This window comes from Elephas maximus, chromosome 8 (genome assembly GCF_024166365.1).
Source record: "Elephas maximus indicus isolate mEleMax1 chromosome 8, mEleMax1 primary haplotype, whole genome shotgun sequence".
Classification (NCBI taxonomy): domain Eukaryota; kingdom Metazoa; phylum Chordata; class Mammalia; order Proboscidea; family Elephantidae; genus Elephas; species Elephas maximus.
In genome coordinates, this window is record NC_064826.1 from 16,962,373 (window position 1) to 16,988,798 (window position 26,426).

General features: G+C 40.6%; 1 protein-coding gene across 1 annotated transcript in view; it reads left to right on the forward strand.

Annotated features, from left to right (window-relative positions):
* Positions 1 to 26,426, forward strand: part of CHCHD3 (coiled-coil-helix-coiled-coil-helix domain containing 3) — a 335,977-nt gene that overhangs the window by 215,677 nt on the left and 93,874 nt on the right. The window contains exon 5 of the mRNA XM_049894661.1: positions 3,198 to 3,281. Within this exon, the coding sequence (XP_049750618.1) occupies positions 3,198 to 3,281 (84 nt within the window). The remainder of the gene's footprint in view (positions 1 to 3,197; positions 3,282 to 26,426) is intronic.

Sequence of the window (26,426 nt, forward strand, 5' to 3'; positions counted from 1 at the left end):
TTGTTGTTGAGAATATACACAGCAAAACATCTACCATGTTTCTACATGTACCATTCAGTGGCATTGATTACATTTTTTGACTTGTGCAACCATTCTCATCCTCATTTTCTGAGTTGCTCCTCCCCCGTTAACATAAATTCACTGCGTCCTAAGGTTCCCATCTAATCTTTCAAGTTGTTGTTGCCACTTTGATCCCAAAATCATTATTTCTTGATTCTATTGAATGTTTGATCATATGACTGGACCAAAATCTTTATAATCAAACTCCTGTTGTTAGGCCATACCTTATTTATCCAAACCTTTATTGTTCCCAGTTTTTTGTCGCTTTAAATAACGCTGTATTTTCTGAGATACAAATTGTTGTGTACATTTCTTAGGACTAAATTTAAATTTCTGGAAGTAAAATTAGCCAAGTTGTAATGAAAATTAACAAATACATACACATACACATACACACATCCGTGTATTAATATATAATTATTTTCATAAATCTTAGAATGTTTACTTTGTATTCACTTTTTGAAGCTTCCGTACAGTTAAACTCACTCTTTGCAGTGCGCCACTCTGTGAGTTCTCACAGATACATGCACTTGTATAACCACCATCGCAATAGCTCCCTGCCCTCAAAAACGTCCCTCCTTTTGCCCCTTGATTACAGAGTAAAAACAAAATACCAAACCCGTTGCCATCAAGTTGATTCCCACTCATAGCGACCCTATAGGACAGAGCAGAACTGCCCGCATAGGGTTTCCAGGGAGTGCCTGGTGGATTTTGAATTGTTGACCTTTTGGTTAGCCGCCAAACTCTTAGCCACTATTTGGAAGATATAAAGAAACAAAGATAAGGGACTAGAAACCACCTATAAGACCACTACCCTGCTTGTAACCTCTTGATACCTTGCTGACTATCCTTTTTTTTTTTTTTTTGTCCTTTCCTAGCAAAAGCATAAAAATAATTCAATATCATAGGAACAAAATATCCTAAGTTAAAAAAAAAAAAAAAGAGTATAAATGGTAAGGAGAGTATGGTCTCTCTCTCTTTTTTTATTATTTGTAATGGGACTGGTTTCTTTGTTTTTATTGCTGTGTAATTCTAAATAACCCTATAATGAACATCTTTGCATATTGCCATAATTTTTTTTAAAAAGTTTCTGAATCTCAGTGCATATGTACATTTTTAAGACTTACTACATTTTGTGAAAATGGTTTTAAAAATGGCTATACCAATTTACATTCCAACCAGCAGTGTTTAGGAGAGCCTGTTTTCTTATATCCTTGCCTATATTGTATTATGATTTTATATTTTTGCCAATTTGATAGATTAGTAATGGAATCTCATTATTTTAATTTGCAGTTTTTAAATTTCCTATTCAGTTGGATTTTTTGCATGTGTTTGATTGATATTTGTATATCTTTAGTGAATTGCTAGTCTCTGTCATTTTTTTATTTTTCTTTTGGGTTTTTGTGGGGTAGTGGGTGATTTTTTAAGAGCCTATATGTTAACATTAGCTCTGATAGTTTATATGTTGGAATTTCTTTTCCTTTGTCATTTGCTTTTTCTCTTGGTTTTTATGATATGTTTTGTGTAGGTTCTCATAAGTCTGTTCTTCCCATATTTTCCTTTTTGTGTGTGTGCGCGCATGCTGAATTTTAAAAGCTTTTTCTTTTTAGATCATAGAGTCATGTATATTTTCTTCAGTTTTGTCTGTCAAAAATTTTTTACTCCTTTTATTTTTTCTTTTATATTCCTCACACATTAGTGGGACCTTTATGGTGCTGGACCAAGGAGCCATTGATTGTTACTTACACATGAATGTATTTTTTATCTGATCTTGATATTGTGTTTGTTCTCCTGTATGCTTATGATTTCAAACAGCATGAGATGCCTATTGAATCCTTCTGTTCCAACTGGAATAGCACCGTGGCATTTTAGTTTGTCCCAAGTTAAGCATGTTCTCTCGTTTTATTTCCCCTATTGCCTTCTTTGGTTTGCATCTTAGATAGATATTATCCACCAGATTTCTCTGGGACATGAGGAAGAAGCAGTGCTTGTATTGTTCAATAATCGTTTGTTTGTTTTTAACATGCTGCAGGAGATTGAAGCCAAAGTAAGTAGCATAACAAGGCCCTGCCGGCGCACAAGTGGTCCTTCTGAATGGTAGTGGGAGGTTGTGCAGGCAGACCCCCTAACACGGCTGAGCCAGGCAGCCCTTAGTCTGCTGTGGAGAACGTGGTGCATGGCATGAGGGCGGGAATAGCTCTATACTTGCTGTATTCTGGAAATTCCTAGTCAGTAATGAACCCAGCACTCGCCGAACAAACCTTCCTACGTTAAGAACTTTTCTAACTTGAGGTGAGATGGGGAAGTCCCTGCCCCCTGAGATTAACAGTCTCACCTTAACACAGTATTCAAGAGACAAGCAGCAGTTTGAGGAAAGCATTTTTTAATGAATCTTGAGGAACATTCATAAATAACCATCTCCGTTATTTTTTTCAAGGATCAAAATAACTTATTACTTGTTTTTAATTTTGTAAAAAAGATAAAGTCTCATACATTCATTAGAAGTGGAATAACTAATGTTTTTTTAATTCTTCACATAAAAAATTATGGTAGTTTTTGCCCAACCCTCCTCCCCCTGCCCCCGACCCCTCCCCCCCCCCACCCCAGACAACTATTTCTTCATGAAAAAGGAAATAGAGCAATATGTGGCTTCATATGTAGGTTTCACTGGGTAATTTCAAGGTTCCCAAATAATAAGGTTTAACATACAAAATGTTATAGAAGCATGTTCTTGTTCAAGGAAGAAGGTTAATAATCACATGTCTTAGGCATAAACAAAGGTATAGAATCAAAGTTTTATTGTGCAAAATATTAATCCTTGAAATTACCCTTCGAAGGGGAAGTTAAATGAAACAGTCTGTGGTGTGCTGTTTTCTGAAATTCCCAAATACATTTGGACAAAGTAGGACACAGCTGTTACAGTTTAAAAAAAAAAAAAAGAAATACAAGGAAGACTTATCCTTTACAGTTTAAATCCAGCAATCATCATCTTATTAACACAGCTCTATGGCAGAGGCCTAATAGACTGCAAAAATTGTCAGCTTTGTAGACTTACTTCTAATGCAATGTATACTTGACTTTTCCTTTGCTCTTGTGGCTTTTTCTTGATACCATATTTTGCTCAATTCTTTTTTTAGGCTAAGCAGCTGGAAGAGAAAGATCGAGTGATAAAGAAGCAGGATGCCTTCTACAAAGAGCAGCTGGCTAGACTGGAGGAAAGGGTACGGCAATTTCTTGTCATCAATTCTTTTCTGTTACCAGATCCGCAACATTCCTGTGTATTTATTTAAAAATCAATACATTAGTACAATAACTGCTTTTCTTAGTTAAAATACGGCCAGGAAGTAGAGAAGCCAAGCAGGCAGATCTTGCTTTCAGGAAATGTCACTTGTTCGTCCATAGGCTTTGGCGTGGCTGTGCTGTTCGTTCGTTGATGCGTTTCACCACTTGGGAGCTCACCCAACTATTTTTCCTCCCATGTTTAGAAACTGCATTGCCTCCAGGTCGGGCAGCAGAGAGCTGCTCTTAACTTTCCAGACATTGGCTCACCTTGAGTTCATGCTTAGAAACGGTAGGGCTTTATAAGATATATGGTCTTGGTGGAAGCTCTGCTTCACTGCATTTATGGCTAAGAAATGATTGTTTCTTTCAAGAGTGGTAGATAGGAGCTGAGCAGCAGGACTTAGAGCATATGGTCAAGGATGGGGGGCGGTCCCTCTAGCTAACATGGACCACGTGTCCTAGAATTTGACAGAGATGCAAAGAAGGGAATTAGAATTGAAACAAAAGGTGACAGTGCATTTAAGAACAGGTCATTGAGCACCTGTTCAGGACCTCCATTTAATGAAACAGATTTGTTGTGTAAAACAGTTTCATACGTTGACTATGAGGTTTTAAAGCTAGCTATCTCTGTAGGGTCGCTATGAGTCGGAATCGACTTGACAGCAGTGGGTTGGGATCTCTGCCTTTTGATTGACGCACAAAAATTTTTTTTTTTTTTTGCTTAGAATAGGATATTTGATAAGAAAGTAGGAAAAATAAGAAACCTACTATTAAACTGCTCACTACGGTTATTTGTATGTTCAATATACGTTGACCTGTCTGAGTCATTGAATTGAGGGTATTTTGAATGTAGGGACAATTGTTTCTTCCATTCAGCAGACACCTACTTAAGCACCTTAATATGCCAAGCCTGGCCTAGTGCCAGAGATATGTAAGTGAAGAAAATGAACTAAACATCTGCTTATTGAATTGATCGAATTCACTGGAGAACCAGCATATATATTGTGTGGCAGATTCTGACAATATGGCAAACAGTAAAGCCAGGAAGCAGAGTCCCAGGGCTAAGATATGTAGGTTGTGTACAAAGGGAAGACCTGTTAATAAGGTGATACTTGAGAAGAGGCCTGCAGTCACTGGGGGAAGCCAGTGCCAGAGCCGTGAAGCAGGAGTGTGCCTAGCTTTTGGGCAAGGCCAGAGGGCTTGTGAGCAGAAAAACATTTTGGGTGCTGCCTTGGGCAAGAGCTGAAGCAAGAGAGACTAGTAAGAGGTTATGGCAGTAATGCAGAAGAGAGATGGTGATAGCTTGGGCCAGGGTGGGAGCAGTAGAGGTAAGGAAATATGGTTGTCCATTTCAGAAGCTGAGCCGACCAGATTTGCTGATGGCTTTGAACATGAAGGGTGAAAGAAAGAAAGGAAGTAAAGATCCTCTAGGTCTATGGCATTTACAACTAGAAGGTTCGGTTTTTCATTGGGGAAGATTGTTGAGTTATGGATCACCATATAGGTGGTAGAGGAAATGAGGAATTTGATTTTGGGTTTGTGAAGTTTGCAAAGCCTCTTACGACACCGAAGTAGAGATGCTAAATCAGCATAGAGCGTAAAGGCTAAGAGCAGAGGTCAGCAAACGTTTTCTATAAAGGGCCAGATAATATTTTAGGCTTTGCAGGCCACACAGGATCTCCGTCACAATTACTCAAGTCTGCTGTTAATGTGAAAGCAGCCATAGATAATATGTAAATGAATGAGAGTGGCTGTGTTCCAATTTATAGACACTGGAAATGAATGTCATAATTTTCATGTGTCACAAATTATTCTTTTTTGATTTTTTCTCAAGCATTTCAAAATGTAAAAGCTATTCTTAATGAGAGGGCTGTACAAGAACAGGTGGTGGGCCAGATTTGGCTCGTGAGCTCTCTGCAGACCCCTGGTTTAGACCGCAGGCTCTAACGCCAGACTCTTTGGGTTCAGATCCCTGCACTGGCATTTACCTGCTACGTAAATAACTTGGGCATCTTACTTACCTCCTCCATTACCTCAGCTGAAAAATGAGGACCCAGTAGTGCTACCTTACTAATTTGTGAAATGAGTTAATACTCATAAAGTACCTCAACTAGTGTCTAGCACAGAGTACCACTCAATCAGCAGTGGCTATGGTTTTATTTTTGCTCCTTGAGAACACTGTGCCTGGTGGAGAGTTAGCAGATGTTAGTTGCGTAATGAGTGAGAATGAAATGCTTTGAGGTGATTTACCCAGCACCTGCTCTTTTCCCACCCAGTGCTAGTTTTCTTTGCCATTGCCATTGGTAGTACTGTGCTAAGGACCTTTTTTAATTTGCCACTGGTCACTGTGTCAGGTGAAGAAATGTTGTTGTTAGGTGCCGTCGAGTCGGTTCCGACTCATAGCGACCCTACGCACAACAGAACGAAACACTGCCCGGTCCTGAGCCATCCTTACACTCGTTGTTATGCCTGAGCTCATTGTTCCAGCCACTGTGTCAGTCCACCTCGTTGAGGGTCTTCCTCTTTTCCCCTGACCCTGTACCCTGCCAAGCATGATGTCCTTCTCCAGGGACTCATCCCTCCTGACAACATGTCCAAAGTATGTAAGACGCAGTCTCGCCATCCTTGCCTCTAAGGAGCACTCTGGCCGCACTTCTTCCAAGACAGATTTGTTCGTTCTTTTGGCAGTCCATGGTATATTCAATATTCTTCGCCAACACCACAATTCAAAGGTGTCAACTCTTCTTCGGCCTTCCTTATTCATTGTCCAGCTTTCACATGTGTATGACGTGATTGACGTGATTGAAAACACCGTGGCTTGGGTCAGGCGCACCTTAGTCTTCAGGGTGACATCTTTGCTCTTCAACACTTTGAAGAGGTCCTTTGTAGCAGATTTGCCCAGTGCAATGCGTCCTTTGATTTCTTGACTGCTGCTTCCACGGCTGTTGATTGTGGATCCAAGTCAGATGAAATCCTTGACAACTTCAGTCTTTTCTCCGTTTATCATGATGTTGCTCATTGGTCCAGTTGTGAGGATTTTTGTTTTCTTTATGTTGAGGTGTAATCCATACTGAAGGCTGTGGTCTTTGATCTTCATTAGTAAGTGCTTCAAGTCCTCTTCACTTTCAGCAAGCAAGGTTGTGTCATCTGCATAATGCAGGTTGTTAATGAGTCTTCCTCGAATCCTGATGCCCCGTTCTTCTTCATATAGTCCAGCTTCTCGTATTATTTGTTCAGCATACAGATTAAATAGGTATGGTGAAAGAATACAACCCTGATGCACACCTTACCTGACTTTAAACCAATCAGTATCCCCTTGTTCTGTTCAAACAACTGCCTCTTGATCTATGTAAAGGTTCCTCATGAGCACAATTAGGTGTTCTGGAATTCCCATTCTTCACAGTGTTATCCATAGTTTGTTATGATCCACACAGTCAAATACCTTTGCATAGTCAATAAAACACAGGTAAACATCGTTCTGGTATTCTCTGCTTTCAGCCAGGATCCATCTGACATCAGCAATGATACTCCTAGTTCCACATCGTCTTCTGAAACCAGCCTGAATTTCTGGCAGTTCCCTGTCGATATACTGCTGCAGCCATTTTTGAATGATCTTCAGCAAAATTTTGCTTGCGTGTGATATTAATGATATTGTTCTGTAATTTCCACATTTGGTTGGATCACCTTTCTTGGGAATAGGCATAAATACGGATCTCTTCCAGTCAGTTGGCCAGGAAGCTGTCTTCCATATTTGTTGGCATAGACGAGTGAGCACCTCCAGCGCTGCATCTGTTTGTTGACTCATCTCAATTGATATTCCATCAATTCCTGGAGCCTTGTTTTTCGCCAATGCCTTCAGAACAGCTTGGACTTTTTCCTTCAGTACCATCAGTTCCTGATCATATGCCACCTCTTGAAATGGTTGAATATCAACTAATTCTTTTTGGTATAATGACTCTGTATTCCTTCCATCTTCTTTTGATGCTTCCTGTGTCGTTTAATATTTTCCCCATGGAATCCTTCACTATTGCAACTCGAGAGTCAAACTTTTTCTTCAGTCCTTTCAGCTTGAGAAACGCCAAGCGTGTTCTTCCCTTTTGGTTTTCCATCTTCAGCTCTTTGCACATGTCATTATAATACTTTGTTTTCTCGAGGAAAAAAAAAAAATCTGTTCAGTTCTTTTACTTCATCAATTCTTCCTTTTGCTTTAGCTGTTCGACACTCAAGAGCAACTTTCAGGGTCTCCTGTGACATCCATCTTGGTCTTTTCTTTCTTTCCTGTCTTTTCAATGACCTCTTGCTTTCTTCATGGATGATGTCCTTGATGTCATTCCACAACGCGTCTGGTTTTCGGTCACTAGTGTTCACTGTGTCAAATCTATTCTTGAGATGGTCTCTAAATTCAGGTGGGATATACTCAAGGTCATATTTTGGCTCTCGTGGACTTGTTCTGATTTTCTTCAGTTTCATCTTCAACTTGTATATGAGCAATTGACGGTCTGTTCCACAGTCGGCCCCGGCCTTGTTCTGACTGATGATATTGAGCTTTTCCATCGTCTCTTTCCACTACGAGTCGGAATCGACTCGACCGCAGTGGGTTCAAGGTGAAGAAAAGGTGCTGAAAATTACCCATTTCTTATAGATCCTCCAGTTTCATTGATTAGTGCAAGAGTTGGGGGTGATTTTTTCTTGGCAGATTAAACTGGTCTTCTCAGCAAGTACACTGTTGTTTCTTGGCATGTGGTAGAAGGTAGAAAAATACAGTATGCTGCAGATCAGACCTTTGTGATTAATGTCGTTACATCGACAAAATGTATTCTCTTCCTTTTTGAAGATCAGGCTGGAGAGGGGTTACGTAGGAACTTTAACTGAAAGACGAGTATCAGCATTGAGTTTAGAAGCATCATGAAGTGGAATAATCACAGTGTTATCAGTTAGTACTTACCAACACCATGTTTAATATGTGGTAGAACATGCCTTTGGCATCTACTTATTTGGCCAGGCACCTACTTTCTTCTGGTCTCTGGTTCTCCATCTGAAAGTGCAGATAACACTATGTTTCTTGCTCACATGCATGGATTGTTGGCGGACCGGATCAGATGATGTGGATAAAAGCCGTTTGAAAATGGGAAAGAGCTGAACAAATAGGAGCGTTGCCACTAAAGAGTATCTACTTACTTTCCAATGTGCACAAGATACTAATAATCATAAAATTACTTTAGTATTATTCAGCTTCCTGGTGTCTTCTGCCCATTTCCACAGAGTTCTGTTTTTATTACTGCCGTTTCTAAAGTACCTAAATTGAATTTTGCCCAATTGGATTTCATCCAGGAACTAATATTTGAAAGATATTTACATCTCTAATGATAAAGCATTTTCAAGGCTTAATGCAAAAAATTGCAAAAGGGTTTTCTCTTACATTGTGAAGGCAGTGAAAACTACAATGTCTAACCATTTCCATTAGGAATCATGCACACATTTTGTATTACAAGATGTAAAAGTGTTAAATCCAATAGTGTATAATGTAGGAAAAAATAATGCTTATAAGGTAATAATGATAACTTGCAGAATCATCTAGCTTACCAAGAAACCCAGGTTGCCTGTGGTTTGAAAGTGGATATAAGCACGTATCTTCCTCTGTTTTAACCAAATGAAGTGATAAACCCATAAACAAGATACCAGGTGGCATGTTACTAATGGAGGGGGCATCAAGGAGTCTTTTACAGAATCATTCACGGGCGGTCTCTAAGATAACCTTTCCTTTGGCCGATGAGCTAGATTAACAAATACAGTAATTGTATACATTTCTACTTTTTGATGGCTCCTAATCTTACTTGGTGATGCAGTGGTTAAAGAGCTTGTTTCCTAACCAAAAGGTCAGCAGTTCGAATGTACCAGCTGTTCCTATCAGTTCTGCGCTGTCCTATAGGGTCACTATGAGTTGGAACCGACTCAATGGCAACGGGTTTTTTTTTTTTTTTTTTTGGAGGAGGGTGGTTAATTTTACTTGGGAGCCCTGGTGACGTAGTGGTCTAGAGCTACAGTGAGCTAGGCTGCTAACCAAAAAGATTGACAGTTTGAATCCACCAGCTGTTCCGTGGAAATGCGATGGGACAGTTCTAGTCTATCCTATAGGGTCACTATGAGTCAGAATTGACTCAACGGCAACAGATTTGCTCTGGTTTTTGGTTTAATCTTACTTGAACTACTCATTTGCATTGGCTTGATGCAAACTTCTTTTGAGACTGTGAACCAAAGTCCACTAATCATGTGAGGCTCATTCAGTTCTAGAATACAGCTTGGTTTGCCCCTGGGATCCATGTCAATGAACTCTTCATTAATTAGGCAATTCCAACGTGTGATTCGAGCTGTCTCCTCCCAGATATTGCTGTTGACTAGTCTACCAGGAGTCTGAGCTAATTTTCTCCTTTCACTGACTGGTGAGGAGTAATGAGTATAATTTAACTGGACTGATCTCATCCTTCTTAGAGCTACTGTTCAGAAGCAGAAACTTTTTACCGAAAAAGAAGGTCAAAGCCATGTGAAAAGTTTTTCGAGCTCTTATTTCATAGTCAGTCAGATGTTGCCAGCTTATCAAACAGCCTTGACATAGATGTGAAGTAAACTTTTAAGAACATCAAGGTGTCACTCTGAGGCACATGGCCTAATTGAGAGAGACTTGGAGAGTATGAATCCCTGATTGGTGAGACAAGCCCAGGGCAGCTCTCAAAGAGAAAGCTCCTGAATGTTTTTAAGGAGCCTTCCCAGAGTCCCTCAGGGGCTACTCCGTAATGCTTTATACCCTCTTTATGATGCCATATTTTATCCTTTGGTAATTATAATTAGTTTTCTGTTTTTGTCTTGTAAACTCTATGAAGGCAGAGGTCAGTTCTCCTATTTCTGTTATCTTCCACAACTTACACAGTGAATGTTTCATAGATTTTCTAAATCGATACCATAATGTTGCGTAAGCAATTAGTGTATAGTTTTTAAACTTACACAGCATTTTTAGTATCCTTACTAATCATTTAAATAAGTTAAATCACTCCTGTGAGAAAGTTTAACTGTGAATGCTCTGATACTCTTTATACATCGTGGTTAGAGTAGCTGGCACACTGTGCTAGACGCGTTGCATGGTTTATCTCATTTTGTCCTCGGACAACCCTCTGAGTCTGTCTGTTCCATCGTTTAGATGAAGATTCTAAGACTTAAAGCAACTTGTCCAAAAATACACAGCCAGAAACTGATAGATCCAGATTTGAGCCAGGTTAAAAATGTGAGCTTTCAGCCACTATCCAGTACTATCGTTAGTACTTGTCAGCTCTGTGCTTCAGAAGTTAAGCCCTGCTGATTGTCACGTTAGTTCTTTGGGTGGTAAGTTAACTCTTTCTGGCTTGTAACAGAACCTTTAGGTTGTAGTGTTATAATTTGGTTAATGCTACCTCATACCCGAAAGTGTTCAGCATTCAAAATGCATAATTTTCTCCCCAGGATTTAGCACATCCTGGGATAATTTGGCCAAAAGGAAATCAGTAAGGTTTTATTACCTAGCTACTGGAGCATGACACCCTAAGAGTTAATTTACTATCTAGTCGTGTGCATCTTTCACTTTGAAGTAAGAAATTTGTAGCCGTTCAGTCAGTCTTAAGTTTTTTTTTGAGGTGTTCGTTGATTTCTTCATACATTCATAGTGTTGCTAACAATAATCGTCTCATTTCATCTTCTAGAAGAAAACAAACTTTCCATTACTTTTTGATAAATGGCTTTGATGGTTATTTCATGAGTGTCTGGATTGTCTTGTGTGATCTTCAGGAAAACGCCTATTTTCCAGTAGTCCGTTAGCCCTGTGGGAGGGAAGCGGGAGGAAGGACTGAGCCAGAGTATAAGAAGGCAGAGTCCCTATTCTCCCAGGAATCTCCAGCATGAAGGCCCCTGTCTCTCCAGGACTTCTCGAAGACTTAAGTTCTTTGATGATTAGTGCGTCTTGCATATATAACTTCTCAGTTATGAACTTGAATTGATTTGCTTTACTGAATCCACTTTGCTCTTGGCTTTCATAAGAACGGTGGAGTTTGGCACAGCACGTGGAGAGTTATAAAAGCCCTGGTGGCTTGAGGAGGTGAGGGGTACAGTTAGAGTGTGCAAATCAACAGGGTAGTGCAGCACGCTTTGCCTTCTGTTTGGATTCCTCTTGATTCAGCAACTATTTGCATACGCACTGCAGTAAATTCCATAGAATTAAGGAGAGGGAATTGTACAAGCTGAGCAAAAGAGAGCAGTGCACCAAGAATGGTGAAAAATGAATTGTCATTAAGAAGAAAAGCACATTACTAGTGCATCACCTGTGGAGAGTTACTAATTAAACTCTAAGGTCATGCTTACCTCAGATGAGCAGCTTTTTAAAGCCTCTTACTTCTGGTGGGTGGCACGTCTTTCCTTTGCATCATAAGGTGTCGGCTCATCTGTATGATTAATTGGCTTTTGGATTGCTTGACTTCTTTGTCAATTAGTCCCTTCAGTTCTGTGTGCCCCTGTGCAACGCGCTGGGGGAGAAGGATGATGCCAGCAAGGATAGTAAAGAGAAATGACAGTACAACAGATTGTTGTCAGCCCCATGTGGTCCTTATAGGAAGGAAGTACCGTGTGTTTTTACTACCAGATGAAGTCTGTCGTGGTTAAAAGATTTCAGTGAGTGAAGCTGGGTCAGCCTCTTGAAATGGATTCATAGAAGATAGAATCACAGACCACAGACGTCGGAGATACTAGAACATAAACAGCCCTCTTTCAGGGTAGGGAACGTAACTTAAGAAACTTGGAGGATAAAAAATCCCTTTGATATTTTCCCCCAAAGTGCTTTCTAAATAGCTGCCAGTGGTCGTGGGTCATATGGGGAGCTCATATAGAATGAAGTGTTGCATATGCTGTGTTCATGCAATGTGGTACAGCAAATTTAACTCGGTAGTTAAAAACATAACCTTCTGGTAGCTATGCCTGGGTAGGTTCTCCCAGCTGGCACTTGTCGACCTAGAGAGAGATAGTATTCCTTTGACATTTGGAATTTTTGTACTGGCTTCCTCATTCATGTCAAAATCAGGCTAGATGCCCCATGGTTTCTGTAGTTACCGAGAGTTGCAGAAAAAGGTGAGGTTCTCTGGTCATCGAGTTTGGACAGTCTGGGCAGTCAAGGCATTAGAAACCAATGTCACTTTTAGTTGTAATGCCATTACAGGCGACAGAGTTTCGGTAGAGCAACTTGGAGCACTTACCCTGAGTTGCTCCTAATTTTTTTTCATTAACCAGTAATGTTAGTTCAGATAAATGCACTTAGGTGTTAAATTGTTAGGTAGAAAAAATAAAAAGACCCAATGTCACCATATCTTTTGTTCATATAATTGACATTTATGATTTAGGTTTAAAGACTGAAACATTTTGCACTCTTTCCTGCCTTATTATCGTAAATATTCCAAAAGTAGCAAGCAAGGTGGGCTTTTTTTTTTCCTCCCCTATTTCATTTTCAGCGGCTGCAACAATGAGTTCAAGCATAACAAAGATTGTAAGGATGGTGCAGGACCGGGCAGTGTTTTGTTCTGTTGTGCATAGGGTCTCTGTGAGTCGGAACCAACTCGACAGCACCTAACAAGAACAACAATCTCATTTTCTGAGAAAATAATCAGCATACTGTAGTGAGTATAAGGGTCTTAGCCTTAATTTATTATTCAACAAGTCCTTCAGATGCACTGGCTTTTCTGTTAACCTCTTCAAATTTTCTAATAGGAAATGTGCTTTAGGGAACTCTGAAATGGTTTTTTTTAATCTGGCTTTAGAGATATGAGACTTACATTTTTTTCTGAGGTGAACTGTCCAAAATGCATCCCGTTAAATGGACCCCCTTCACCAGAGCTAGTGATTCTGTGTCTTAAGTTTGGAGGAGAGATTTGCAAATCATGGGATCAGCACTTAATTTAGGGCTCTATTTACCATGTAGGCTGTCAAGAAGTATTAACCTTAAGGTAGGATGAGAACGTGGAGTACAAAGCTGGGAGCTGATGGCACACAGTACACCAGGTATTAAATGGCATTATCCATCCGGCTTGCTACAGTAAATAGGATTTCACTGTTATGATGTGTCAGGGCTTTCAGTGAAATCAAATTTACAAGAACTAAACTGCCACCCTCTGTGCTGAGCAGCATTATTCTGGAATCTTGCTTTCATATTAATCCTATTGGTAGGAAATACTTGTACCAATTGTGCATGGAAATTATAATTTAATGATCTCTCCCATTTCTCTATTCAGAGCTTAGAATGGACCACTGTGCTTTGCAGTGATCGCCCGGGGTTCTGAGGACAAGATATTACACAGTTCAGCCTTAAAGCCCACTTACTATTGCCTTTTTGTGAGAGCTTGTGATGATCGTAAGTGCTGAGATGCCAGCAATATGGGCTGTGTAATTTTTTTTTTTACTTTCTCAACTCTTCACATTTCCTTTGCTCTTTGAAAGACTATACAATAAAACAATTAGATTCTGTTGACCATGACAGTTTTTCAAAACTGTGTGTCTCTTAAACGTACGAAGACAAGGTAAGAAGAAAAGTGCTAAGAAATCCAGGGGAAATTTATTCCACTTTTAAAGATTCTTTACATTTTATCTGAGGAAGCTCAGCAGGGTGTTGTTTTTTTTTTTTAATAATTTTTATTGTGCTTTAAGTGAAAGTTTACAAATCAAGTCAGTCTCTCACACAAAAACCCATATACACCTTGCTACACACTCCCAATTACTCTCCCCCTAATGAGACAGCCTGCTCTCTCCCTCCACTCTCTCTTTTCATGTCTGTTTTGCCAGCTTCGAAACCCCTCCACCCTCGCATCTCCCTCCAGGCAGGAGATGCCAACATAGTCTCAAGTGTCCACCTGATCCAAGAAGCTCACTCCTCCCCAGCATCCCTCTCCAACCCATTGTCCACTCTAATCCATATCTGAAGAGTGGGCTTCGGGAATGGTTCCTGTCCTGGGCCAACAGAAGGTCTGGGGGCCATGACCATGGAGGTCCTTCTAGTCTCAGTCAGACCATTAAGTCTGGTCCTATGAGAATTTGGGGTCTGCATCCCACTGCTCTTCTGCTCCCTCAGGGGTTCTCTGTTGTGTTCCCTGTCAGGACAGTCATTGGTTGTAGCCAGGCACCATCTAGTTCTTCTGGTCTCAGGATGATGTAGTCACTGGTTCATGTGGTCTTTTCTGTCTCCTGGACTTGTAACTGCCTTGTGTCCTTGGTATTCTTCATTCTCCTTTCCTCCAGGTGGGTTGAGACCAATTGATGCATCTTAGATGGCTGCTTGCTAGCGTTTAAGACCCCAGACGCCACTCTTCAAAGTGGGATGCAGAATGTTTTGTTAATAGATTTTATTATGCCAGTTGACTTAGATGTCCCCTGAAACCGTGGTCCCCAGACCCCTACCCCTGGTACGCTGGCCTTCGAAGCATTCAGTTTATTCAGGAAACTTCTTTGCTTTTGGTTTAGTCCAATTGTGCTGACCTCCCCTGTATTGTGTGCTGTCTTTCCCTTCACCTAAAGTAGTTCTTATCTACTGTCTAATTAGTGAATGCTCCTCTCCCACCCTCCCTCCTTTCCTCCTTCCCTCCTCCCGTAACCCCAAAAGAACGTTTTCTTCTCAGTTTAAACTGTCTCTCAAGTTTTCATAACAGTGGTCTTATATAATATTTGTCCTTTTGCAGCTGACTAATTTCACTCAGCATAATGCCTTCCAGGTTCTTCCATGTTATGAAACCTTCCACAGATACCTCACTGTTCTTTATCGATGCGTAGTATTCCATTGTGTGAATATACCATCATTTCTTTATCCATTCATCTGTTGATGGGTACCTTGGTCCATTCATCTGTTGATGGGTACCTTGGTTGCTTCCGTGTTTTTGCTGTTGTAAACAGTGCTGCACTAAACATGGGTGTGCATATATCTGTTTGTGTAAAGGCTCATATTTCTCTAGGATATATTCCAAGGAGTGGGATTGCAGGATTGTATGGTAGTTCTATTTCTAGCTTTTTAAGGAAGCGCCAAATTGATTTCCCAAGTGGTTGTACCATTTGACATTTCCACCAGCAGTGCAGAAGTGTTCCAGTCTCTCCACAGCCTCTCCAATATTTATTCTTTTGTGTTTTTTGGATTAATGCCAGCCTTGTTGGAGTGAGATGAAATCTCATTGTAGGTTTGATCTGCATTTCTCTAATGGCTAATGATGGTGAACATTTCCTCATATATCTGTTAGCTACCTGAATGTCTTCTTTAGTGAAGTGTCTATTCCTATCTTTTGCCCATTTTTTAATTTGGTTATTTATCTTTTTGCAGTTGAGTTTTTGCAGGATCGTGTAGATTTTAGAGATCAGGCGCTGATCAGAAATGTCATAGATAAAAACTTTCTCCCAGTCTGTAAGTAGCCTTTTTACTCTTTTGGTGAAGTCTTTGGATGCGCATAGGTGTTTGATTTTTAGGAGCTCCCAGTTATCTAGTTTTTCTTCTGCATTCTTTATAATGTTTTATATACTGTTTATGCCATGTATGAGGGCTCCTAACATTGTCCCTATTTTTTCTTCCATGATCTTTATCGTTTTAGGTTTTATATTTAGGTCTTTGATCCATTTTGAGTTAGTTTTTGTGCATGGAGTGAGGTATGGGTCTTGTTTCATTTTTTTTGCAGATGGATATCCAGTTATGCCAGCACCGTTTGTTAAAAAGATTGTCTTTTCCCCGTTGAACTGTTTTGGGGCCTGTGTCAAATATCAACTGCTCATATGTGGATGGATTTATGTCTGGATTCTCAATTCTGTTCCATTGGTCCGTGTATCTGTTGTTGTACCAGTAGTACCAGGCTGTTTTGACTACTGTGGCAGTATAATAGGTTCTAAAATCAGGTAAAGTAAGGCCTCCCACTTCGTTCTTCTTTTTCAGTAATGCCTTATTTATCCGGGGCCTCGTTCCCTTCCATGTGAAATTGGTGATTTGTTTCTCCATCTCGTTAAAGAATGTCTTTGGGCTTTTGATCGGAATTGCATTAAATATATCTATTGCTTTTGGTAGAATAGACGTTTTTTGATGTTAAGTCTTCCTATCCACGAGCACGGTATGTTCTTCCACTTATGTAAGTCTCTTTTGGTTTCCTGTGGAAGTGTACTGTAGTTTTCTTTGTATAAGTCTTTTACATCTCTGGTAAGATTTATTCCTAAGTATTTTATCTTCCTGGGGGCTACTGTAAATGGCATTGATTTGGTGATTTCCTCTTCGATGTTCTTTTTGTTGGTATAGAGGAATCCAACTGAGTTTTGTGTGTTTATGTTGTATCCCGATACTCTGCTGAACTCTATTAGTTTCAGTAGTTTTCTGGAGGATTCCTTAGGGTTTTCTGTGTATAAGATCCAGTCTGGTTGCCCTTTATTTTTTTTACCTAGCCTAACTGCTTTGTCTAGGACTTTCAGCACAATGTTGAATAAGAGTGGTGATAAAGGGCATCCTTGTCTGGTTCCTGATCTCAGTGGGAATGTTTTCAGGCTTTCTCCATTTAGGGTGATGTTGGCTGTTGGCTTTGTATAAATGCCCTTTATTATGTTGAGGAATTTTCCTTGTATTCCTATTTTGCTGAGAGTTTTTATCATGAATGACTGTTTAACTTTGTGAAATGCCTTTTCTGCATCAATTGATAAAATCATGTGGTTCTTGTCTTTTATTTATGTGATGGATTACATTAATTGTTTTTCTAATGTTGAACCACCCCTGCATCCCTGGTATGAATCCCACTTGGTCATGGTGAATTATTTTTTTGATACGTTGTTGAATTTTATTGGCTAGAATTTTGTTGAGGATTTTTGCAGCTACATTCATGAGGGATATAGGCTTATAATTTTCTTTTCTTGTGGTGTCTTTACCCGGTTTTGGTATCAGGGATATGGTGGCTTCATAGAATGAGTTTGGTAGTATTCAGTCCTTTTCTATGCTCTGAAATGCCTTTAGTAGTAGTGGTGTTAACTCTCCTCTGGAAGTTTGGTAGAACTCTGCAGTAAAGCTGTCTGGACCAGGGCTTTTTTTTGTAGGGAGTTTTTTGATTACCTTTTCAATCTCTTCTTTTGTTATGGGTCTATTTAGTTGTTCTACCTGTTTGTGTTAGTTTAGATAGGTAGTGTGTTTCTAGGAATTCATCCATTTCTTCTAGGTTTTCAAATTTGAGTATAGTTTGTCATAGTAATCTGATAGGATTCTTTTAATTTCAGTTGGGCCTGTTGTAATATCGCCTCTCTCATTTCTTATTTGGGTTATTTGTTTCCTCTCCTGTTTTTCTTTTGTCAGTTTGGCCAGCGGTTTATCAATTTTGTTGATTTTTTCAAAAAACCAGCTTTTGGTCTTGTTAATTCTCTCAATTGTTTTTCTGTTTTCTATTTCATTTAGTTCAGCTCTAATTTTTAGGATTTGTTTTCTTCTGGTGCCTGTGGGTTTCTTTTGTTGCTCGCTTTCTATTTGTTCAAGTTGTAGTGATAATTCTTTAATTTTGGCCCTTTCATCTTTTTGGATGTGTGCATTTATTGGTATAAATTTGCCTCTGAGCACCGCTTTTGCTGTGTCCCAAAGGTTCTGATAGGAAGTGTTTTCATTCTCATTGGATTCTATGAATTTCTTTATTCCGTCCTTAATGTCTCCTATAATCCAGTCTTCTTTGAGCAGGGTATTGTTCAGCGTCCAAGTGTTTGATTTCTTTTCCCTGATTTTCCTGTTATTGATTTCCACTTTTATGGCCTTATAGTCAGAGAAGATGCTTTGTAATATTTCAATGTTTTGGATTCTGCTAAGGCTTGCTTTATGACCTGATACGTGGTCTATTCTAGAGAATGTTCCATGTGCACTAGAAAAGAAAGTATAATTGTTTGCTGTTGGGTGGAGTGTTCTGTATATGTCTACAAGGTCAAGTTGGTGGATTGTGGCATTTAGATCTTCTGTGTCTTCATTGAGTTTCTTTCTGGATGTCCTGTCCTTCACCGAAAGTGGTATGTTGAAGTCTCCTACTATTATTGATAGAGTTCGTTTTATGTATCTTGGAGCCCTGTCATTGGGTGCATAAATATTTCATATGGTTATATCTTCTTGGTGTATTGTCCCTTTAATCATTATATAGTGTCCTTCCTTACCCTTTCTGATGGATTTAAGTTTAAAGTCTCTTTTTTCAGATATTAATATTGCCACTCCTGCTCTTTTTTGATTGTTGTTTGCTTGATATTTTTTTTCTGTCCTTTGGGTTTTTGTTTGTTTGTGTCTCTAAGTCTAAGGTGTGTCCCTTGTAGGCAGCATATAAATGGATCTTGTTTTTTAATCCATTCTGCTACTCTCTGTCTCTTTATTGGTGCATTTAGTCCATTTACATTCAGGGTAATTATGGATAGGTATGAATTTAGTGCTATCATCTTGATGTCTTTTTTTGTGTGTTGACAGCTTCTTTTTCCCACTTAATTTTATCTGCGGAGTAGATTTTCTTTATATATTGTCCTTTCCTCATATTTGTTGTTGTTGATTTTGTTTCTGCTGAGTCTGTATTTGTCCTTTGTATTTTATTTTGATGAGTAGGATAGTTTGTCTCCTTTATGGTTAACTTATTATTTACCCCTATTGTTCTAAATTTAGAACTAAATTTTATCTCTTTGTATCGCTGTATCTTCCTCTTCATATGGAATGTGTATGATTACATTTCTTAGTCCCTCTTTATTATTTTTATGTTGTCTTCTTTTGTATAATAAAATTGCCATTACCCTGTGTTGGGCTTTTTTTTTTTTTGAAATCTTGCTTTGCTTTTTTTGATTTCCCTGTTTGAGTTGGCTTCTGTTTGCTCTGTCCAGTGTTCTAGCCTTGGGTTGATAGCTGATATTATTGATTTTCTATCCAGAGAACTCCCTTTAGTATTTCTTGTAGTTTTTGTTTGGTTTTTACGAATTCCCTCAACTTGTATTTATCTGGAAATGTCTTAATTTCACCTTCATATTTAAGAGACAGTTTTGATGGATATATGGTTCTTGGCAGCCAATTTTTTTCCTTCAATTTTTTCAATATGTCATCCCATTGCCTTCTTGCCTGCATGGTTTCTGCCGAGTAGTCCGAGCTTAGTCTTATTGGCTCTCCTTCGTAGGTGACTTTTCTTTTATCCCTAACTGCTCTTATAATTGCTCTTTATCTCTGGTTTTGGCAAGCTTGATTGTAATAATGTCTTGGTGACTTTCTTTTAAGATCTACCTTATGTGTAGTTCGATGAGCATCTTGGATAGATATCTTCTCATCTTTCACAATATCAGGGAAGTTTTCTGCCAACAAATCTTCAACAATTCTCTCTGTATTTTCTGTTATCCCTCTCTGTTCTGGTACTTCAATCACTCGTAGGTTATTTTTCTTGATAGAGTCCCACATGATTCTTAAGGTTTCTTCATTTTTTTTAATTCTTTTATCTGATTTTTCTTCAAATATATTAGTGCCAAGTGATTTATCTTTGAGTTCAGAAATTCTGGCTTCTACTTGCTCAATTCTGCTCCTCAGACTTTCTATTGAGTTACCTTATTCTGTAATTTTATTGTCAGTCTTCTGAATTTCTGATTGCTGTCTGTGTATGGATTTTTCCTGCTTATTAAATCTTTCGTTATGTTCCTGAATAATCTTTCTAATTTCTTCAGTTGCTTTATCTGTGTGTTCCTTGGCTTGTTCTGCATATTGCCTCATTTCCTTCCTGATGTCTTGAAGGGTTCTGTATATTAAACTTTTGTATTCTCCCTCTGGTAATGCCAGGAATGCAGTTTCATCTAGAAGGTCCCTGGATTCTTTGTTTTGAGAGCCTGTTGAGGTGATCATGGTCTGTTTCTCTACGTGACTTGATATTGACTGTTGTCTCTGTGCCATTTATAAGTTATTGTATTAATTTGTGCTTGCTTACTGTGTCGTAGCTGCTTGCTTTGTTTTGTTTTGGTATATCCCTATGGGTTGCTTAAGTGAGCTAGCTTGATTATTTTCACTTTTGGAGCCCTGGTGTCCTGTCTCCAGCTGGCTAGAGCGGTTGTCAGGTATATCAGTCTAGGAGCCCATTCAGTTTTCTTGTATGAATTCAGCTCAGGTTTCCAGGTATCTGATATCAAGTGCATGGTACAGGCTCTATCCTACAGTCTTAGAGTGGCAGGGGTGATTGGCATATATACCAGTATCTGATTGCAACAGGGGGTCACGCTCTGAACAAGGCAGGGGGCTGAGAACTGACCCCCATGTGTCTCCGAGGAAAATGCATCTCTGTTCCCTAGAGTGTGCTGGTGGGTAGGTTATGCAGAGGGACCATGGGCACCCAAAGTTTTTGGTTGTGAGGACTGGGAGGTACCAGTTATCTTTGGACCCCTGTCGCAGGTGCCTGGGTGACCTGAGTGGAGCTACCAGTCCTTAGGTCCCTGTTGTGGGTAGATGAGGACCTTGTTTAATAGGCAAAGCAATGTCAAATGTCAAACACCCACCTCTCCACCGCACAGCTGAAATGGTTGGAGTCTGCCAACAAGAGCCTGTTCTCCCAAAATAGGCCCACAGAGGTCCATGCAGAAGGGAAAGGTGCTCAAGGTCCACAGACGGTTTATGCCTGGACAGGAGCTGCCTCTGTCCTGTGGTCCCCCAGTTAATGGAGCTAGCAGATTATCTTTTCCCCCAAATGCAATTTTTTTACTTCCCCAAGGCCGGGAGGATGGCTCTGGGTGCTTACCAGGGTCTTTCTCAGGCCCAAGGATTCAGCCACTGAAGCCTGCTTGGGGGTGGGGGTGGGGGGCGCGGTAAAATATACACAAGTACTTAGCTTTTGCGGAGAGCACACCATTTTCCTCAGGTTCCAGAGGTGTGAGTGGGCTGTGTGGCTGCTGCTTCTCCCTGAGAAAACTGCCGCCAAACACTAGGACCAGCCCGCCGCCGCCGCTGCTCCGGGAATGGTGCCTGAGGGCTTCCCGCGATTCAGGTCCGGTAGCTCCTCTCCATTTTCGAATGGCCTCTTCCTTCCCCTGCCCGTCAGTTTGTTGTCTAAGCTTGCCTTTGATGCTCAGGGCTCCCAGCTTGTCACAAATATACACATTTCACTTGTTTTTTCGGGTCTTTGTTGTAAAGAGGATTCAACGGAAGCGTCTGTCTATTCTGCCATCTTGGCCCCACTTCCAGGAGGGTCTCTTATCTGGAAACCAATTAATATGCCCTTTCCTTTCTTTGGGATCTTTCCTTGCTATTGATATGAATATAGCACCAGAAAGTCATTCTCTGCTGCCTGTGTTTGAATTTGAAACGGTCTAAATCCTTTGAATTTCCTTTGCATCTAATTTAAAAATTAGTTATTGTTATTGCTTCTTGATAGCTTGCTTACTTATAAATTGCTAATGTCCTTCATTTAGGCAGACCAGCCAATACTTATTTCCCTATTTTACTGATGGAAAAACTAAGATACATGAATATTAAATTTTTTAAAGGAAATTGAAGGGCTGGTGTTAGAAAGTACCCTTCAATCCCAGTGTACGTTCAGACCTTAAGACAGCTGTGCCTCTATAAGGGGTTACGTTTTAACACAGTAGCTTCGGTTAGGAAGATATATTTGGTCATTAAAACATTACACAAATAATATTAGCTCAGAGCATCATCAAATAAGAAGTGCCCACATCTAAATGTGGTGTACAAGGCAGGCCTTGTACAATAAGATCAGCATTTAAATTCAGTTTGGCCATGGAGACGAAGATAGGATTTTGACCTTGGTTGTTCTTAGTAGAATTTGGGAGCTAGAAGAAGTCATTGGCATTCTCCATTCATTCAGAAACACATTTCTCAAACTCCTGCAGTGAGTCAGGCACTGTACGTGGGTATGATGACAAATACAAAGGGCGCAAATACCCATTGGCATCTGGTACAGAGCTGTTCACTTGCCCCAGTGGTTTAGAGAGGCTAAGGCCAGAATATTTGGAAGCGTTTTGTGAGAAGTAGCTGCTACTTCCTTCCTTTACTTCCTTTACCGGTCTAAAGATTATGGGTTTCCAAAGGAATTTAGTGGGTTGGAGAGATCCATCAGATTAAATTCTGAAAGACCCAATTCATGGGTTGCCTCAAACAGCTCTCTTTGAAAATAAAATATTAAATATGTTAACCTCCATGAGAACCAGAACTATCTGCTCTTTGATCAACACCCCAGCTCTGATACCTAGGGTAGTGCCTAATTTTTTTTAATTAATGTGTTTGTCCAGGGGTGGGATGATTTCCATGGCCAAGTAATTCTTAGTTAGGGTTAACTACGTTGAACAGATTTCTCTACTGCAACCTTCCCAGAGCTTATATACACGCATTCAGAGCTTCCAAGATGAGGCTCCTGCAGGCTGTGTTTCAGCATTCCGCTCACATTGCAGAATCTTTTTTCAAGACAGGTCCATTAACTCATCCCTGCACACTGTCTGAGAAGTGCTGGCCCTGCATAATGGCAGTGCCCACGTTGCTGAGCCCTTCCTGATCTGCAGCCTAGGATGGAGAGGTAGAGAAGCCTAGAATTTCAGTGATGGAGTTCCTAGCTTGAGGCTTCCAGGACCTGCATTCACCCTGGAATTGCCTCCCTTTGCACTTTGTTGATGAGAAAGGGACTCGTTTAAGGACTTTAGAGCTTTTTTGGAGGCAGGTATATTCTCTTCTTAACTCTTAGTTTCCCTGAGAGTCTTTGAGAAAACTATAGCCCCTAATTAGGTACCCCATTTTTTAATTTATCTGCACGTTCTTGGTTCAAGGCTGCACCAGTCTCTGCAGAACTGAGAGTGATAGGTAGTGGGGATTTTCTGAGACCCGCCCCCCCCCGCCCACCACCTCAGGACTTGGAATCATGGCCGTTAGAAAAGAGTCGTCCATCTTCATCTGAAGAATAAATCATGGGGTCCTGGCATCATGCCACCAAGGATCTAGAGTCTAAACAGGAATTCTCTTTCAGGAAATGAAGGACAAGTGTGATGAGGTTAGATAAATATTTAATGACCACGACAAGTCTTTAAAAATCTTGCCACGTGTAATTTGCCAAGATCTGGAACTGCAGGAACAAGCCAGAGCTGTATCCGAATCTTCCATTCCTTCAGAGCTCCTCCAGCCTTCCTGTGGCCCTTCAGAAGGAATTTATAGGACTGACCGTTATTTTGTGGGGAAGCAGGAAGCTTCGCTTGCCTAGGATAGATAGGATAGAATACACAGACTTCCAACAGGAGAGGGAGTTGGATGGAGGCCAGTAATCACATGCTCTGAACCCTAATCTGTCTTCACGGACAGTTAAGAACTAGAGTTTCAAGAGAATAACAGGGCCACAGCCCTGACCCCACAACTGGCGTTTTCACTGCAGCCTGAGAGCAGGAACCTTATCTGTTCACTGCACATAGTAGGTGCCTGATAAGCATTTGCTGAATAAATGAATGAGTTCTCTGCAGGTGAAAGCCTTCCTCTGAAAAGCAACCCATGTACTTTACATCTGTTCCTTGCAGACTGCTTAATGAACACCTTACCTCAGACCACACCTCACCTGGCACATCTTCCCAGAGGTTGAGGGGAGGGTCTTTCTGCTCCAGCCATGCCAGCTGCGGATGTTAATGCAATTGTATTTCTTACCTACATAAAATTAAAGGAGCAGATGTTTGAAGTAAATTAAATCATACTACCTAAGCATTGTTCTTACCCATTACTTTTATATGATTTCTTTTTCTGAGGAGGGCGGGAGGTCAATTTTATTCACAATCGCTGACCTAAACGGAACACCGGCTTCGTGTAGTATCGCAAAACTTGGCTTTGGATGAAAACACTCCTGAGTGCTATGCACTGTGGTCACCCTTGGTGTTCCCAGGCTATTGGCCAAGAAATATAATGTCAATATCAGCATCAAAGCAGCTACCATTTATAAAGGGGTTATTATAAGCTGGGAGTCCCTGGGTAGTGCAAACAGTGAAATGCTCAACTACTAACCAAGAGGTTGGCAGTTTGAACCCACTTAGAGACACCTTGGAAGAAAGGCCTGATGTCCTGCTTCTAAAAGGTCAGGCCATTGAAAACCCTGTGCAGCACAGTTCTACTCTGTAATCCGGGGACCACCATAAGTAGTTGGAATCAACTTGACGGCAACTGGGCTTTTTTTTTTTTTTTTTTTAATTATTAAGCCAGGTACCACACTAAATGATTTAACATAATACTGTATTTTATCACGAACCTTTACGAGAAGGTATTTCTTCTCTCCCTACCCAACCAGCCATTGTGGTTTTTATTTTTGAGACTCAGAGACGTTGAGTCTCCCAGGTGGTGCAGCCAGCCCTCCATCTTCTTCCTCATCAGCAGCTCTCCTGTGTGACCAGCAGTGGACTATAAAACTCCCCCGAGGCCTTCCGATCCCTATTCAATCCTGCCCCTCCCTCTTTGTAAAACATGTTGGTGCAGGTGGCCACCTCAAGAGAAGGGAGGGTGTAATGTCATGGGATGATCCTCTACTGGCTCCTGCTGCCACGTGGGTGTTTTGCCCCCATCATCTTCCTTCATGCCATAGCCCACTGTGCAAAGTCATTTCTTTCTGGTAGAGCTCTGAGTAGCCCTTTAGTCCCTTTGTCCATAGCAGCCCAGCGTGTTAGCTCACTCTAGATTGTGTAGATACGGAACCTTGCAGCATACACTTCCTCTCAGTTTACGTCAGTTGTAGTCACAAATACAAGTTTACCATCAGTTTCTGTTTTGAGACCAAATTTACTCTTGTTTAAGGCTGAGGATATTTCTTCTGTCCTAGAAGTTGTCAAGGATTTCATTTTACTTGGATCCACAATCAACACCCATGGAAGCTCTAGTCAAGAGATCAAAAGACGCCTTGCATTGGGCAGATCTGCTGCAAAGGATCTCTTTAAAGTGTTGAAAACCAAAGATGTCTCCCTGAAGACTAAGGTGCACCTGACCCAAGCCGTGATATTTTCAGTTGCATCATGACAAGTGGAAGCTGGACGATGAATAAGGAAGACTGAAGAATTGACACCTTTGAATTGTGGTCTTGGCGAAGAATATTGAATATATCATGGACTGCCAAAAGAACGAACAAATCTGTCTTGGAAGAAGTACAACCAGAATTCTCCTTAGAAGCAAGGATGGCAAGACTGCGTCTTACATACTTTGGACATGTTATCAGGAGGGATCAGTCCCTGGAGAAGGACATCATGCTTGGTAAAGTAGAGGGTCACTGGAAAAGAGGAAGACCCTCAACAAGATGGATTGACACAGTGGCTGCAACAATGGGCTCAAGCATAACGATTGTAAGGATGGTGCAGGAAAGGACAGTGTTTTGTTCTCTTATGCATGGGGTCACTATGGTTCAGAACTGACTCAATGGCACCTAACAACAACAACAGAACTATTTGAACTTCCACTCAGTGGCTTCCCTAGTTTCTGCGTTAGAATTAACCTGAGCAATAATCTGGGGAAGTGCAGCACTTGGCCAGCTGCTGTGATGGCCCTCATACTTTTAACCATCCGTGGTGGCGTATCCTCCCCCATCTGCTTCAGGGTTCTTCTCTCGGAAATCCCCAGGCTTTTTTCTCTTTGCCCAGTCCTCCACTGTATTGGGCATACCTGTAATAGGGGTGCCACGTGCCATGTGTGGTGGGTACTTGGGAGACTGAAGCAGATGCAGTTACCTCTAGCATGTCATCATTTCTCCTTGCCTGTTACCTGTGCTTAAAATTGACGTTTCCAGAATTCAGTCATAAATTAATTTCCCCCTTGCCTGGATAGACTGTATGTGATTTGGGGTTATTGTTGTTGGGTGCCGTCGAGTCAATTTTGATTAATAGCAACCCCATATGACAGAGTAGAACTGCCCCAAAGGGCTTTCTAGGCTATAATCTTTATGGAAGCAGATCTCCAGGTCTTTTCTCATACAGAGCTACTAGGTGGGTTCGAATCACCAACCTTGCAGTTAGCAGCTGAACACTTAACCATTGTGCCACCAGGGTGCCTTGATTTGGGGTAGGGAGTGAAAATAGAAGTGAGAAATGATTAGTTTAAGGCT